The 16,522-nt window shown below is 43.9% G+C and overlaps 1 protein-coding gene across 6 annotated transcripts in view; it reads right to left on the bottom strand.

Moving 5' to 3' along the window:
• The window catches only part of LOC137793988 (sodium/potassium-transporting ATPase subunit alpha-1), a 47,559-nt gene that overhangs the window by 23,191 nt on the left and 7,846 nt on the right, over positions 1-16,522 (bottom strand). For 5 of the 6 annotated variants that reach the window (XM_068590495.1, XM_068590494.1, XM_068590493.1 and 2 more), the window contains 2 exons: positions 14,978-15,040; positions 14,547-14,789 (listed from right to left, as the gene is read on the bottom strand). In XM_068590495.1, the coding sequence (XP_068446596.1) occupies positions 14,547-14,627 (81 nt within the window). In that variant the 5' untranslated portion in view covers positions 14,628-14,789; positions 14,978-15,040. Of the gene's footprint in view, positions 1-14,546; positions 14,790-14,977; positions 15,077-16,522 lie in introns of those variants that run through there. The other variant, XM_068590490.1, reaches the window with a different exon arrangement.

The raw sequence follows: 16,522 nt of genomic DNA, 5'->3' as shown, positions 1-16,522 counted from the left end.
ACTTTTCCTGACGAGACAAAATCATTTAGATTAATGCCATTTAGTGATGAATGTCCTTTAAAGTCCTTCCATCCTGCTGCTGTCAGACTGCACAACCAAACACTTAATACCACTTTTATCACTTTAACTGGTGCGGTATGAATATATTTAAAATACTTTTCATTCCGTCTGTATATATAATAGTGCCATTGTGGATAAATTTCTCCATTACTAATTTTATTACTGTTTTTACTGTTTATTTAAATTGCTGCTGCAATCCTGCACTTCCCCCACTGCGGGACTAATAAAGGATTCACTTATCTTATCCAACAATTATTGTGCTTTAGGTAGGACTTAATGTTCACACGGTAACGACTACTATCCAAGAAAAACTATTTATAATGAGCTTCATTGGTGCCCACAAATATGCAGAAGATGGCCCCGGCTTGCCACAAGAGGACTAATGCTCACATGGAGTGAAAACTGGTTTGCAGAGTGTGAAAAACCATTAGCATGTGTATTATGTTAAACGTCACAACTCTCTGAAACCAACGTGGACCTCCAGCCTTCACGTGTACAGTCGGAGGAGGAGGATCCGGCAGAAAGGTGAGCCGGCGTTTTGTTTGGTCACAAACAGCGAGCTGCTCTTGGATGCGGGTGCACACGTATGTTTCCACGCTGGAGCCACGGACTACACATGTGCACTCGACCGGACGACCCGCCGGGCTCAGCAGAATTCGACGCCCGAGCCAGAAAGCCGTTTCAAGAATGCAGGTGGAAAAAAAAGAAATGTGATGACGGATTTAAATATTGCAAATGCTTTTAAAAGAAGAAAAAGGTCCGATATGTTTTATTAACATGAAGTCAGCCGACACAGAAAGAGAAGATACTATTTTTAGACTATTATAATAAAAAAATGTCATGCTTCAGCGCAACATCCAGACACAATGATAGTTTTCATTGTACTAAATACATACATGCCATCCTTTCATCTCCTTCAGCATCAACGCACAGTGAGAAAGTGTCACGTTTGTGTATTTCTGCATGAACGCACACTCCATATTGATATGATTTCCCAGTGCACATACGTTTTAAGTCAACCGCGATGATGAAACACACGGTTCCTATGACACTTCATCGACGCTTTACATCTGGTGAACAGGGAAGTATGCTTCTTTTTACTCTGGCATGCTGAATTGCCCGGGCGGGCGGGAAGTAAAGGAAGAACTGCAGAGTTAGCATGAATATTTATGGCTCAAAATGCTTTATTTGTTTAGTTTTCTTTTTGCTTGTGTATTTAATAGTCAAAGTGAGCACTCTGCTGTTGAATACAGAAAGTACACACACTGAATAATGTAACTTTCTGTCATATTTCAGTCAGTTATTATCTTTTTGTCTGATATCAGCACTTTACTTTAATCCTTGCAGTTTCAAACGCAACGATTGCCCTATTTTTGACCAGAGTATTATGGATTGCTCGCTCTTCAAATTAATAATAAATTGATGTGGCTCAGAGGTTATATTTGAGGCCAATCTCAAAACAAAATTCTATGACGCTCCATTGTTGTGCTTGTTTACACGCTCCTAAACTGGTACATTTGTCTGACCTAAAAGAGAAAACCTTCATGTCTGCCCCCCTCACATGTCCCTCCCCGGGGCTGCGTACAAATCTCCAGCGAGGACAAACTAAAAAAGAAGACATCACAGCGCCGGAAAACACCGTTTTTTGATTGACAGCCGTGTGGACAGGAAACGCAACAGAGCACAGAGTTCATATCTATAAAGATTCTGCTTCAAAGAAATGTGATAGCAGAGGAAACATGCAACGCAGTGTATAGTCTCTCTGCGGCTTAACCACACAATGCACCCGGCAATCTAGATTAGTGACACACACACACACACACACACACACACACACACACTGATGTCCTCATGTCCCCTACAGACAACTCCTCTCATGATCAGATATCAAACTACAGTACAGTAATATTAGAAAATGACAAAAACACACACACACACACACACACACACACACACACAGCGAGTCTGATCGCTCGTGCAGGGATGTGCTGACAGAGGCCAGTGTTGCTTAGCAACAAAGTATCACGCACGATGAACAAGTGCATAGAGGTGCACTGTCCGTACTGCTGGCATGTGTGTGTGTGTGTGTGTGAAGGGAGGGAAAGTAGTAATAACGACTTGATAAAGAGGAGTGAGCGTTGGCGTGCAGCTGCATGCGAGAACTATAAATAAACTCGCAAATTAAAAGTGTGTCTGCGCCAAAGCGCCGGGATCCAAGTTCAAGCTGTCCATCCCTCCTTCACCTGACCTTTGCCTCCAGCCGTGCTCTCTGAGGAAAGTTCTTCTCCTTTGATTGCCGTGTGAAAAGCAACATGGAGGACAAACAGTCTCCACAGGACCCGAATTTTAAATTTGGCGATGGCGACACACACGAGGTGAGACTGAGGCTGCACCGAGCAAAAAGTAGAACATCACAAACCAGCTTCCTCGACATCAACGCGACTGTAACCTGTGAAAGAAGTGAATGAAATGAATGCAAAGGTAAGGATCGCATACTGAGGCTGATGTTCCTCCTCTCCCTGGTTTCTGGTTGAAGAAGTACAAGAAGGAGAGGATTTGTGCTGAAGGGGCCCTCAGGGGCTGGTCTTAACAAGGAGAGAGCAGATGGATTTCTAAAGCACGCACGCACACACACACGCGCGTAGAAATGGAAATGGATTTGCTCTGGGAGCCTCTAGGGGCCAATGTGACGCTGGATGCAAAGTCAAATATTTCGAGATCCCCTCTGAGCTTCTATTGCAGAGCAAAAAAAAAAAAGACAGCACTTACACCCCTGCTGGATCATCTCACTGGTCACACACACGAAAACAGCATGAGCATGGGTATGAATCTGAACGACAAAAACACACTCACACACACTTAACAGACACACACTTACACAAACACTTAACAGAGACACACACACAGAGTAGCATGGATTTCTCTCTGGAGCCAGAGGGACCGATCTTAGCCTCTTAATGATGACGGAGCCAGAGAGATGGATTTACTGTGGAGGGGAAGGAGGAGAGAGGGCGGCCCTGATGGACACACACACACCCACACACACATACTCATACACACACACACACACACACACACACACACACACAAAAAGCAGCAATGGATGTCTGTCCCTAAAATAAAATAAAAATCAATAACAGCCTTACTGAGGCACAAAAAGTCCATATGTTGTCTTTTCTCTCATCCTTTTATCTTCTACAATCATTCCATCAACACACACACACACACACACACACACACACACACACACACACACGCACACGCACAGACACCAGTCATCGATGACATTATAGCACACTCCCAAAGAGACCCTCCTGTTGGAGAGGAGCAAAAAAACACAGACACAACTCGCCATCTTAACCCCATTATTTAGTTGCCATGACAACCATCCACACCCCATCTACCAAGGATACCCATTCCAGCAGTACACCCTGTAACACACACACACACACACACACACACACACACACACACATGCACAGACACACAAACAAGACGGTGTGTGAGCAGTGTTTTAGGCAAAGAAGAAGGCAGTCGGTGTGACCAAGTTCATCCAGTGTGAGTGTGTGTGTGTGTGCGTGTGTGTGTGGGATTAAGGGCATCCGTACGATGGTGAGATTACCAACGAAAGAGCAAGATGTCATCAGCATCTGCCATCGCTCCATTTAACTTTGGATCCAGCAGTTTATTCATCGATCTGTCTGCTTTCTATTCTTAACGTTCATCATCAGATGTCTTGGTGAAACAATGACGTCGTTACATTTTCACTCAGATCGGCAGAAATGGGGGGAAAATTATATTTAGAGTGTAAATATGAGCATATTTAGGTAAACACGTTTCCAGCAGTGCGTGTATGTAAATAAAAAAACAGCTTTTCTAACACCTCTGCAGGTCTCAAAATACTAAAAGCAATCACAAAATATAAAGCTGCCATGACGTTTAACAATACAAAATGAATGACTTTACAGGACAAATTATATAAATGAGGGACCATTTGGGTCCTTTCATGAAGCAGGAGTTGCACCTGCTGTACATCCATATTCTGATGTATTCATTTTAATCTCTTCCCATCGGCCTTGACAATCAGATAAAACAAGAATATATTTGTGGATTACAGTCTGTTGCAGGTCAGCCGTTTCATCAAAGCCTCATTTTTCAATCTGATCATGGTCGGATTTGCAGGGCGCTTGAACGTTTTGAAGCCGAATATTTTCCTGTGGTTACTTGAGGGGAAGCGTTCACGTTTACGGCGGACTGCGAGGAGTGTTGAATGAGGAACATATAATAAGCAAACATCATTTCATATTGTGTCAAAGTATCAGCGAATCATGACAGAAAAGTAACATCTTGTGACATTTAATATTGATTATTTTTCTTCTTCTCTCTGCTGTTTCTCCACCTCATCCTCCATCTGTTTGTCTGCCTGTCACTCTTTTACACACTCTTGTGAATGAAGATTGACACACACACACACACACACACACACACAAACAGAGAGTCAGATCACACACACATAGCAGCAGCGCAGCATGTCGTATGGTGTGGGCAGCTGACATTTCACTGCAAGCAATCTGCCAGTCAGAGTTGGATGCACTTGCGCAAACACACACTCACACACTCACACACTCATACATGCAAATCTGGCCAGTAAATGAGGGATTTTTTTTCCCCCAGCACCAGGTTTACTCGATCGAGTGCACGTGTGCGCGGCGTTCTCATTACATAACACTTCATTCCCGGCGCTGACTTTCTGCCATTTAGTTATCTGTGTGTGCAGTGAATCACTGAGCTACCAGCAGCGGAGCGCGCACGTGCGGCCCGTTATGTAACGATCGAATCACCGCGTATAGTTTTGGTGAATCGCAGCTTGTAAACGAGCGGATCGTACAGACGTTTTGACGCCTGACATGTCGCGAACAAGTAACTAAAACGTTGGACGTGAAAGTTTTTGAGATTCTTATCTCACGGCGAGCTGGTACGAGTGTGCCGCGTCAGATTGAGCGGAGACTCCGGACCCCGGGTGCGAATGTATGACCTGTTTAAGGGATCAATAGCCAATATTAATACTTTTAGAAGTATATTAGCCTGTCATTTCATTGAGAGAGTCCAACATGATTGTGAAGTGTAATTAAAAAGCTTTTCAAATGCAAAACTGATGCAAATTAATTCAATCTAATTTATTCGTGTAAAACATAGGCTTGGTTAACAGCATATATATGTGTGTGTGTGTTTATACATGTGTATATAAATATACATATATGAAATAAAAAATAAACTATATATATATATATTTATATATATATATATCAGAAATAGAAACATATATATATATATATATATATATATATATATATTTATATCAGAAATACAAACTAATTGCATTTATTAGAAATAAAACAATTTTAATATATATATTTATTATTTTATTTCTGACGTTCATGCACTAACAGCAAGGCTTCACGTTCAACAACAAGTTTCTCTTCCTCCAGCGAGGTAACGGCTGGTCCCATTTACTGTCACACGGTCAAGTGGTGGGAAATATTAGGAGTGCTTATGAATGAGCAGAAAACACATGTAATCCCATGCATAATCTCCATTTACAAAAATTTAAAAGGAGGATTTTTGTGTCTAATCTGGTGGTGATGTGGGTTTAAGATATTTAATGGAGCTTGGTGAGAGGTCAATCAGAAAGAGTCCTCCATTCATTCCTCGCTCTCGGCTGTCATCTGATACTTCGTAACACACCAAGAATATTGACGGCATTCTGGTCTCTTTTTTTGTAAATTACAGCTGCTATACATGTATGAGAAGAACAAATGGAAAGACAGAGAAGACGCCGCAGGAGGAAGTCGTCCACTGTGGAGCTTTTTCCACCAGAGTGCCGCTGCAAATTTGCTATTTTGAGAATGAGTGTGTCTGCAAGTGACAGGTGTAAAGGTAACCATGGAAATCAGATAGCGGGAGCGGTGAAAGATGTTTTTAGAAACGGTCCTAATGAGAGAAGAAAACTATGATCAGTCCTGTCCCTCTCTCTCTCTCTCTCTCTCTCACTCACACACACACACACACACACACACACAGACATGGCAGGTGATCATTTATTTCCCTCCATTCTTTTTTTCCCATTAAATGGACCCCGACTGGTCGTTTTGATGTGTATTTGTGTGAATGTTGCTGAGTGCACTAATGAGCACAATGCCATGTGTGTCATAATAGTTAGCCACATAGTGTGTGAGTGTGTGTGTGAGTGTGTGAGTTATCTCTTCTCATCGGAGCTGCAAGAAGTGGGCCAACTTCATCTTTAATGAAACAGCGAGGAGGGGATTTCAGGAAATAAGGTAAAGATATAGTTAAAAAAAAATATAAAAATAATGATATATATGGTATAGTGACAATCTACAACTAGTGACCACCGTCCATAACGAAAAATATCTCAGCGAAATGTTTCAGACTTGAGCTGAGCTATCCATATCTTTACCCAGAAGTCAAACTGTCCACTTTGCTGTTGATCCACAGATAAAATTCTTACTATTAACCCGACCCACAGGATCTGTACCATCATCATCATCACCATCGTCTGATGGCAGAAATCCCAGATCTGGATCAAAGCACAGAAAATTGTTCAGATATTTTTGAGACAACCTGCCGATGAAACTTTATCACAACATATCTGTTCGAATAATCAATTCATTTGCTTTTATTCATATTGCATTTCACTGCTGTTTGTTTGTTTGTTTTTCTCTCTTCAAAATTCCCAATCACTGAGACGCATCTAATCAGTTTGGTCTCAGTTTGTCTTTGGATCTTTGAGAGGATCTGTGCGCTAACCCCCCGGGCCTTGCAGAATTACAAACACCAACACTGCTGGATGGGAGCGACGGCTTCAGTTCAGCAACCGACTGTCAGCATGGACGGTTAATAAATAATGCAACGGCACTGCGTGGCTGCGTGGCTTTATGTGGCTGAACACCGGCGTTACAAAGTGGGACTCAGCTGAGAGTTAAAAGGTGAATTGTATAATTACAAATTACTGATTCTGATCAGCAGACGTCTCGCCAGTGTGGGAGGGAATACGCGTTGAATGTAAAAACATGCTTGATGAAGGACGCCTGTGACGGGACTATTTTTACACGGAAAAGGAGGGAAAAACAACAACAACAGTGAATCAGTTGTCTCGTTCTCGAAGAAGAAGAAGAAGAAGAAGAAAGAAAAGTAACTGCCAAGGGTTCATGTGGAGGACACCTTTGCTCTCGCACACACACACACACACACACACACACACACACAAATCGACTGCCATGGTAACAGCAGCAGCATCCGGATGTGTGTCTTTGATAACCCTCGTCTATATGGCGCCGCAGGAATCAGTCCTAAAACTCAGAACTGAGTCAGCATGTTTGCTCTTCCTGTTCCCTCATAGGGAAGTCAATGGGTTTTTGGTTAGATGTCTGGAATATGGTCTGTGGTCATCGCAAGCTGAAGAGATTTTAACCGTCTTACCGATTGCATTTAAGCTTCAGAAATCATAAAAGTGGTGTTCATTTTCTTTCTGAACAAGATGTGGAAGTATCAGAAACGTTCGCTTGCCACAGAGCTTATACCTACAAAAGTGCAGCCGTATCTTATTGTCTGCATCTTGTCGTTACACTACAGTAGTAGTTACACACAATGCAGTGTGAACATTTATCCCTGCCTTTACCTCCGTTATTCTCTCTCTCTCTCTCTCTCTCTCTCTCTCTCTCTCTCTCACTCACCCTTGTTAGATAACCTGCCACTAATTAGAGCCGTCGGTTAATTAAGGCCAACTTACCGCATGGCCTTCTCAATGAGCAGCTGTGTGTGTGTGTGTGAGCACATGATTGACATGTGTTGGGGGTGTAGTTGAACACATGCTGCCCAATGGCACACGGATGTACGATCTCATACTGCTACATTTAGACACATACTGTCTGCTTTTAATCTACAACATAGTTCTTGTTTTGATGAGAAGAAGAAAATGAAAATGTTGCGTTGCTGCCGGCTGTCAGGGAAATGTGAGGCAAAGCGAGAACAGAAGCGAGAGAGGAAGTGAGAGTGTGAAAGAGTCAAAGGAGGCACGGTCAGCAGTCCACTGCAACTACTTACAGCAATGTGAAATGTAGTGAGACACGCAGATGGTCAGATTAATGCACCGCTTATTGTGTAACCAGGTTGTCACTTACAATGTTCGATGCAGGGCGTATAGATTGGGAGTGTGGCTTTACGTTGTAGTGATGTAATAAGTTACATTTGAGTATCATTATGGTATCAAGACTTTTACTTTGAGGCACGTATAACATCGAGACCAAATGTGTTAAAGAAATCAAATAAAACCCATGAGAGCTAGTCCCAAATCGCCCAAACTGTTTGACGCACTCGTACAATAGCTGTCTCTCTGAGCTTCACATGACGTGATGACGAGTAAAGAGGAGGAACTCAACTAGCAACGCGGCTTTGATGACGCATTGTCATCAAACATGAGGACGCATGAGGACGCATTAGAATGCATGAGACACATGAGGCTGCATGAGGACGCATCAGGATGCATGATGCATGAGGATTCACAAGAACGCATGAGGATGCATGAGGAAGCATTAAAGATTCAATGAAGACACATGAGGACAAATGCGGATGCATGAGGATGCATGAAGACACTTGAGGATGCATGAAGATGCATGAGGAAGAAAGGAAAACATATAAGGATGCATAAGGATGCATGAGGACACTTGAGGCTGCAATAAGATGCATAAGGATGCATGAGGATGCATGAGGACGCATAAGGATGCATGAGGACACACAAGGACGCATTTGTATATTTGACATTTGACAGCGATCAAAATATACAGCTACTCAAAACCATTTGCGACAATTTCCAGCAACTACTAGTATTAAACTTTCACGATGAGACAACACACAAAACTCCAGCTATAAAAAGGTATCTTGTAAACTTGAAACTGGATCGATTCACACTTCTTCAAAGAGTTAAGAGGACACAGTGCGGGACCCCTCTGTTCATCTATCTGCTGGGTTTTCTCATCAGGGAGCCCTTTTTTCACATGTTGCTCCACATCTGCTTGTGATCAGGAAAAGCAATGCAATATTTATCCAATGTAACATCTGACTCTCATTATTAAAACAAATAAAATATGGAGCTGAGTTAAAGGCCAAATCCCCAGACTGGAGTGTATCAGCTTTACGCAGCAGAACACAAAATACGGGTCTGAGTTTACACACAAAACAAACGGCTGAGAGCTTCAGAGGAAACGCTGGTCCGGCCCTGAGATCTTAACCTCGGTACTCTGGGATCAGTCTTCAGGAGCAACTGTTCAGCACATGTTAACACCAGAATAAATCTGAAATTTCAATTTCTGTTGCTCTGCAATCGCAGTCCAAATCATGGGAATGGAACATTTTGAAGGAGATGGGAAAACCAGAAGTGCTGTTTAAAGGTGGAGGTCCTTCAACCTCAAGGTCACATGTTTGATCTCCATGACAGTTAGATTGTCAAGGTCAGAATATAAAAGACTGAGGTCAGCTTGTATTATTGCTCTGTATTTGTATTATATTTCTCTCAAACACATTCATTGCTGCTTGCACTGCAGTTAAATCTGGGTCAAATGTAAAATGTGAGCTAAAATTATTCTCAAGGGATAATAATATAAATTTGAATAATAGTAAAAAAAAACGTCTCCTTGAACACATGCACTCCTTTATCTGCCTCGCACACATACACACAGATGTTGTTTATATTTAAGGAAAGCCCTCCTCCTGTCCTTCCCAGAATCCTTTGTTGTTTCTCCCAGCATGCTTGCAGGATGCAGGGAGAAGGAGGAGGAGCCAAAATGTCAGAGGTCACCAGACAGAAATGTTTGATCTGACTTTATTCTCTCTGCACGTCATCGACCACTTCTCTACTCCTTTTTCTTCCCAGTATACATTCAGTCAGTGATCAGGTTTGGGACGGGGAGATGTGTACGTGCGCTCTAACACGCGTCCTCAACTCTCTGGGGTCCTGAATAAATAAAAAAAGCCAGACTCTTCCCATTTCATAAGAAGCAATATCATGGTTTCAGCTCCTCCACAACACATTTTTTAAGAGAAGGTCTTCTGATTTCTCGACGATAAATGTAAGTTAAATTGTTTGTTGGGGTCACTGAAGACTTTTTTATCTAACCATATAATTCATATAAAACTTTAGAAGTTCGGAAGAGTTACAATAATCTAAATCTGGATGTTTTCAAAATCAGCAATTATGCATCGCTTATTCAGGGAGATCATAGGCCAAAGTTGAGACTCTCAAAAAGTGAAACCTCTTTAATCTATTTCCTTTTAATCCCCACAATTTGTGTTCAAGTTATTTGTCCTCTTAAAATGAATCTCTAGCTCCATCTAGTGGACTATATAGTGAAGGACCGTCACACCTGTACACATGCAGGACAAAGTCTGTGTGTCCGGGTCGACAGATCCTTCCAAGAAGCCTGCATACACTTTTGATATTGAAACCCAATCTCAGGACAAAGAGCATCCCGGGGTCTCTGATTCATGCGGTCATTGTACCCAACAGCTGCAGGCATGACTGCATGGATGAGAATGTCAGAGTACCAGCAGCCTTAAATGGCGGCACTAGTGTGGTGTGAGTCCTCCAAATGACTCCGATATTAATTTAGCGACACACAAGCTTGTTAGCGCCGGCTATGTGTTTCTTTTCACTTTTTTTTTTAAATGACTTAATATCAGTTCAAGGAAGTATGAGAGTACATCTGCGTTTGCCAAGCCCCCGGCCTCAAAGGGATCGGAGCGATGTGAGCGCCAGTGAAGGTCACATATCTGTGACGACACTTCGCACCGTGTGTCCGAAACACTCCGCTCGAGGAAGATAGCTACGAGAGCCGTTGTCTGAGAATGCAGGCCACGCGTGTCAACACCGGATTCAAATCTGCCGTGGTGGGATACTATTGTTAAATACTTAAAAATACAAATAAATATGTTAACGTAAATATCTTGACACATGCACAACTTGGAGGGGTGGCAGACATACATTTTAGTGAAGTAAATCGGGGGTCATATCAAGACTCTTCAGCATTTATTCAATCTCTGATTGATTTTTGTGTAAGACATGGCAGACTAAGCAGTATGAGATTTATTTATCCCATCCTTTTGTAAAATGCTGATTAAAACTGTTTCCTCACACCCTGATAGTTAGGATTTGACTTGCCAGATCCTTGACGCTTAAATGCTTCCAACACTTGGTCAAATATTTTCCTTATCAGTGTCCCATACGTCACTGAGAACAGCCTGAGCCGACACCTTTTTCTTTCTAATGCAGTTTAGAAAAACGTGTAGTAACTATCGTTGTTCCGGCCCATTCTCGAGCTCAAATCATTTACTAAAACTGATGCGACTCTCTAGTTTGACCTTATTTATGGGTCAGCATGACTCGAGGAGCTAAAGCAGGTGGGGTGTCCTCTCTCTTCGGGGGGGGCGGTTTAACTCTGGATGTCTGTTGAGCCGACGTGATCCACAGCAGAGCTCGTCCTCCCCTCTATCTTTAGTCGGCCACTGTCTGTGAATGGGGAGCCTAACTTTATCTGGACCTCTGTCATCGAAGCTGCTGGCTATATTTAGGCGGTAGCTTGCAGTGGCAGCAGCTGTGAAAGCATTTAACCCCCCCTCCCATTCCAACTCTCTCACTCTTTAGCTTGTTGGACAATGACAGTATCACAGCTGACGCATAAACCAGGCGCTCGGCTCAAACACTGTGGTCATTTCCCTCTGCCACCTACAACCCGCACGCCAAACCAAAATACCAGACACCTGTGACTACGGGGAATGGAAGATTTGCTTTTTCCTCTCTTGCTCTGACTCAGCGAAGAGGAGGTTTGCCAAATGTGAGCCAGAATCTACAAGACGAAGGCTTTGAGGACATGAAGAAAACCTCACATCAGTGGCAGGATGCTTTAAAGACAGCGGCTCATCTCGCGGTAAGTTTTTCAGAGCTATTTTCCAGTCAAGACGCGAGCATGGCCGTGATCCATGCTGTACAGACAGGACGACATGCGTGGTCCCTACGGCAATGGACGGTTAATGCCAAAAGGAAGATGGTGACAACATGAGGGAAACAAATGAGCCACATGAGAGGGATAACACTTTGCACCGGATACTTCATGATCAAAACACGATCAAGAAAGTGGCTGCAGACTATACAATTTAACTTCTATGTGGCATACGGTCGCTTGTCTTATTTTGGACAGACTACTTTATAAATACACTCTTCAGTGAGTTACAGCACCAGCTGAGGGATGAGCAAGAGCTGTTAGCGATTGCTCAAAACCTACTTTAATAAAGATAAGATAAGATAGTCCTTTTCCCTCAATGGGGAAATTACAGGATTACAACAGCCCTGATTCACAGTAAGTAGAGATAAAGATCAAGTAATATAAATACCACCAAGCATGCGATACACATCTTACTATGACAATGTATGATGAATATATGACAAAACATTCCTGCGTCGATTCATCTAAATCAGATTCCTGCTCATAAAATGTTACTTTTTAAAGCACAGTCCTAAAAAAAAAACACGTTCTCTTTCTCTTACAGCTTCTTCACCAGACATACAACGCTCTTACTGAGGCGATCCCTGAACAGAAGAAATTCCTTCATTGAAACCGCAGAGAGGCTGACTTCATCATGGATATCTTTGGAGGTGCTCCTCGTGTTTTGGGCTACCCCCGACCTGTGGCGGCACAATGCGGCTCCAACGCCACACTGAGGTGCCAAATCGGCGGGGACCCTCGTCCCGAAGTGATCTGGGAGCGTAAAAACATCCAGATCTTGTCTGATGGACACTACAAGCTCTCTGGGGACGGAAACGCTTACTTGCTGACCATTATTGGAGTAACTCTGCAGGATGCTGGCCAGTATATTTGCAAAGCCAAAAATAGCATCGGTGAAACCTATGCTGCGGCCTCCCTCAAAGTAGAAGGAGAGGCCCAGCTACAGGAAAGTTGTCAAACGCAATTAGGAGTTAATGGTATGCGGCAACCAATGAGAGGAAATGAGGAGCTTGAAGGACACCAGAATGGCTACAGCACAGTGACAAATGGGAAAGAAAATGGAGAGGAGCTGAATGGAGAGCACACGCAGAAGTTGATTGAAAAGCAAGAGGAGGTTGATTTCATATCAGATGATAGACCTCGATTCCTCATCAAGCCGCTCTCTTTGCGCGTGGATCGGGGAGAGGACGCCGCCTTCTCCTGCAAAATCTGGGGCACCCCTCTGCCCGAGGTGACGTGGGAGAAAGACGGGAAGAAGCTGAACGACATCTTCGAGAGCGCGCACTTCAGCGTGAGCAACCAAGAGGGCGGCTGGTTCCAACTCAAGATCTACGGGACGCGCATGCCAGACAAAGGCGTCTACACCTGCAAGGCCGCCAACTATTGTGGCGAGGCCCTGGCCGGCGCCGTCCTCCTTGTGGAGCGCGTGCCGGAGAGAGAGGAGAGTAACGGTCGTGCCGGAAGTCAAGGGTCGTTGAAGCACAGGGGCGGGAGGCTCAGTTTGTCGAGGGTCATCGAGGAGCCGCCCGTCAGAGCGTCTAAAGCCAAGAAGTTCGCGGTGGCAGAGGGGAAACATGCCAAGTTCCGCTGCTTCGTGACAGGGAAGCCCAAGCCAGAGATCATTTGGAAGAAAGACGGGGTTCCCCTGGAACCCGGGAGACGCCATCTGATATTTGAGGACAGAGAGGGTTACTACACGCTGAAGGTGCTGTACTGTAAAGTGCAAGATACAGGACTGTATGTGTGTGCGGCGTCGAACGCTCTCGGAAACACCCTCAGTGCGGTTCACCTGTCGGTCAAAGGTAGGACACGGCGCTCTGCTTTTGTGACTGCAGGATTTTCTCCATGTAAAAATGCTATATATTATTGTTTGAAATTACAATGGGCTGTTAGATGGATGGAAAACCAATGCAATTCTAAAAAACTATTTTAAAAAAACCTCAAAATGAACAAATTGTTGTGTCACTGATACATCCAACCACAAGCTGCACTTGTGCAGGCTAATTGCTGGTGTGCATTGTTGAAATGCGCCGCATCGCCTTGTAAAGTGGCTAATTATTTTGTCCTAATCCCTTCATAATGGACAGATAATTCCCGGGGTCAGATGCCTTTTCATGTGCTCAGCCCTGCACTGTGTCAGCTTCCTCTATTATTAGGCGTCTGCTTAGTCTTGGGGTCAACATTTCCATCCTTAATGTACTGATGATATAGAGTGGCATTACAGCAATGGAGCACGGCTTAAAAAAATGACTATGAAAAGATGTGTCTTAGTCAAAGCCCCACAAATCTCTGTAAACATGTCTGACGATATATATACTACTGTATCTATGATTGACAATTTTAGCCGACAACTACCCTACAGCTGAAAATCACCCACTATTTGAAAGTTGAACTGAAAACATCTGCACTTACCCATTTCCGTTGTTGTTTTTCAGGCCCAGCGGTGCGGTTCAGGCGTGCATTAAGAGATGTCGAGGTGAAGGAGCGGGACATCGCTGTGCTGGAGTGCGAAGTGCCCGATGAGTCAATCCCCTCCGCTTGGTACCTGGAGGACCAGCGGCTGATGCCCAGCAGCAAATATGGGATGGAGCAGAAAGGAGGCACGCGAAGACTGACAATCCACGATGTCGGGACGGACGACGATGGAGTGTATCTCTGTGAGATGCCAGACGGAGCAAAGAGCATCGCAGAGCTGTCAGTTAAAGGTAAAATGGACTGAATGTGGGTTTGTCGTGTTTTAGAGGGAAACTATTTACATTTTCCAGCAGTCAAGATTCAAATGTACACAAGTGATTCTCACTAATGCCAGCAAAATTGTAAAATACAAATAATTTTCCACTCACAGGTGATATTGTTCGTAAACTTCCCCGGAAGCTGGAGGTCCTGGAGGGTGAGAATGCCGTGTTCTGCGTGGAAGTAGAGAATGACGACATGGAGATACACTGGTTCAAAGATGGATTGAAGCTGCACGAGACTCACCAGACGATCCTCAAGTCTTTTGGCAAAACTCACATTCTGGTTTTTGTCAACGTGGCCTATCAGGACTCGGGGGTCGTGACCTTTGTCGCTGGGAGATCCAAGACCTCGTCGCGTCTCAAAGTCAAAGGTACATTAAGGAAACGCTAAAGAATTGGTTTGCAAAGATTTAAAGCTTTGAATTTTAGTTCATACCCATTAAATTCTTTGTCTTTTCCCGCTTTTAGCCACAAGACATTGCCCCCCTATCTGCCCCGTGGGAGTGAAAATGGATGTGGACCGACCCAACAGCACCCTGCTCACCTGGGTTCCGGCCCCAAACAGCCAGACCTCCACCCGATCTATCTTTGTCGTGGAGAGACAGGAAGTGGGCTCCCAAGAGTGGCAGAAGTGTTTCACCTCAGATAGCGCCACCTCAGCTGAGATCAACAGCGACAGTGTGCCGTGCGAAGGCGACTACCGGTTCCGTGTGTGTTGCATCAATAAGTACGGGCGGAGTGGCCATGTGGAGTTTCCTAAAGCTGTCCATCTGGGTGAGGAACTAGAAAAGTAGAATTGTATGTGTGTTCGATAGCAGACTGCCTTTAAACACACCCACAATGTTTCCATTTTCCTTAGTTCCTGGACCAAAGATCCTCAGTAGGCTCAAAGTCTGTGAGGTCGCGGAAGGAGAAGACGCTCACTTCTCCATCGAACTGTCCGCCCCGATGGTTGGAACCTGGTTTCTGAACAGCGCTCAACTGCAGCACAGCGGACGATTCGCAATACAACAATCCCAAACACAGCACTCGTTGCTTATCCGTGAAACTAGTGCAACAGAGGACACGGCAGAGGTCACATTCATAGCCAACGGAGTGCGGGATTCAGCGGTGCTCAGGGTTCAACGTACGTGTAGCCATCTGCTCCTCCTTTTATTTAGCATGTGATGGATGCGTTCCTTTGGAGTTTACTTTTTGTGTTTATTTCTTTGCAGCTGCTGTGGTCAAATTCAGTCCTCTGTCAGATTTAGACAGCAACAAGAAGGTGGACTTTAGTGACCCTATTGTTCTCTACTGTGAAGTCTCCCACCCCTTTGCCAAAGTCATCTGGTTCAAAGATGGCAAGGAGCTCCATGTGACCGATGGCCTCAACATCCAATCAGATGGGAACATGCGGAGGATTGTGATCCAATCATCTGACGCGTCTCACTCTGGAGTTTATTCATGCGAAACATCCGGAGATGTCATCAAATTCAACGTGGACGTTGCAGGTAAAAGGTTTTTGAAAAGATCGAGTACTCTGTCACTCGATCACATCGTATAACTATACAAATTGTGTAACTTTATATGAATGGCTATGTTTTTAGAACATTTTATTTTATAGTTTATATTAAGATGAATGCTACGCATTTAGACAAATGCTGCGCATCTCTG

The sequence above is a fragment of the Clinocottus analis genome, unplaced genomic scaffold, assembly GCF_023055335.1.
Source record: "Clinocottus analis isolate CAN_PGR_092001 unplaced genomic scaffold, fCliAna1.0.p SCAF_24, whole genome shotgun sequence".
Classification (NCBI taxonomy): domain Eukaryota; kingdom Metazoa; phylum Chordata; class Actinopteri; order Perciformes; family Cottidae; genus Clinocottus; species Clinocottus analis.
Note: the sequence above shows the minus strand (reverse complement) of the source record. Positions and strands in the feature narration are given on the sequence as shown.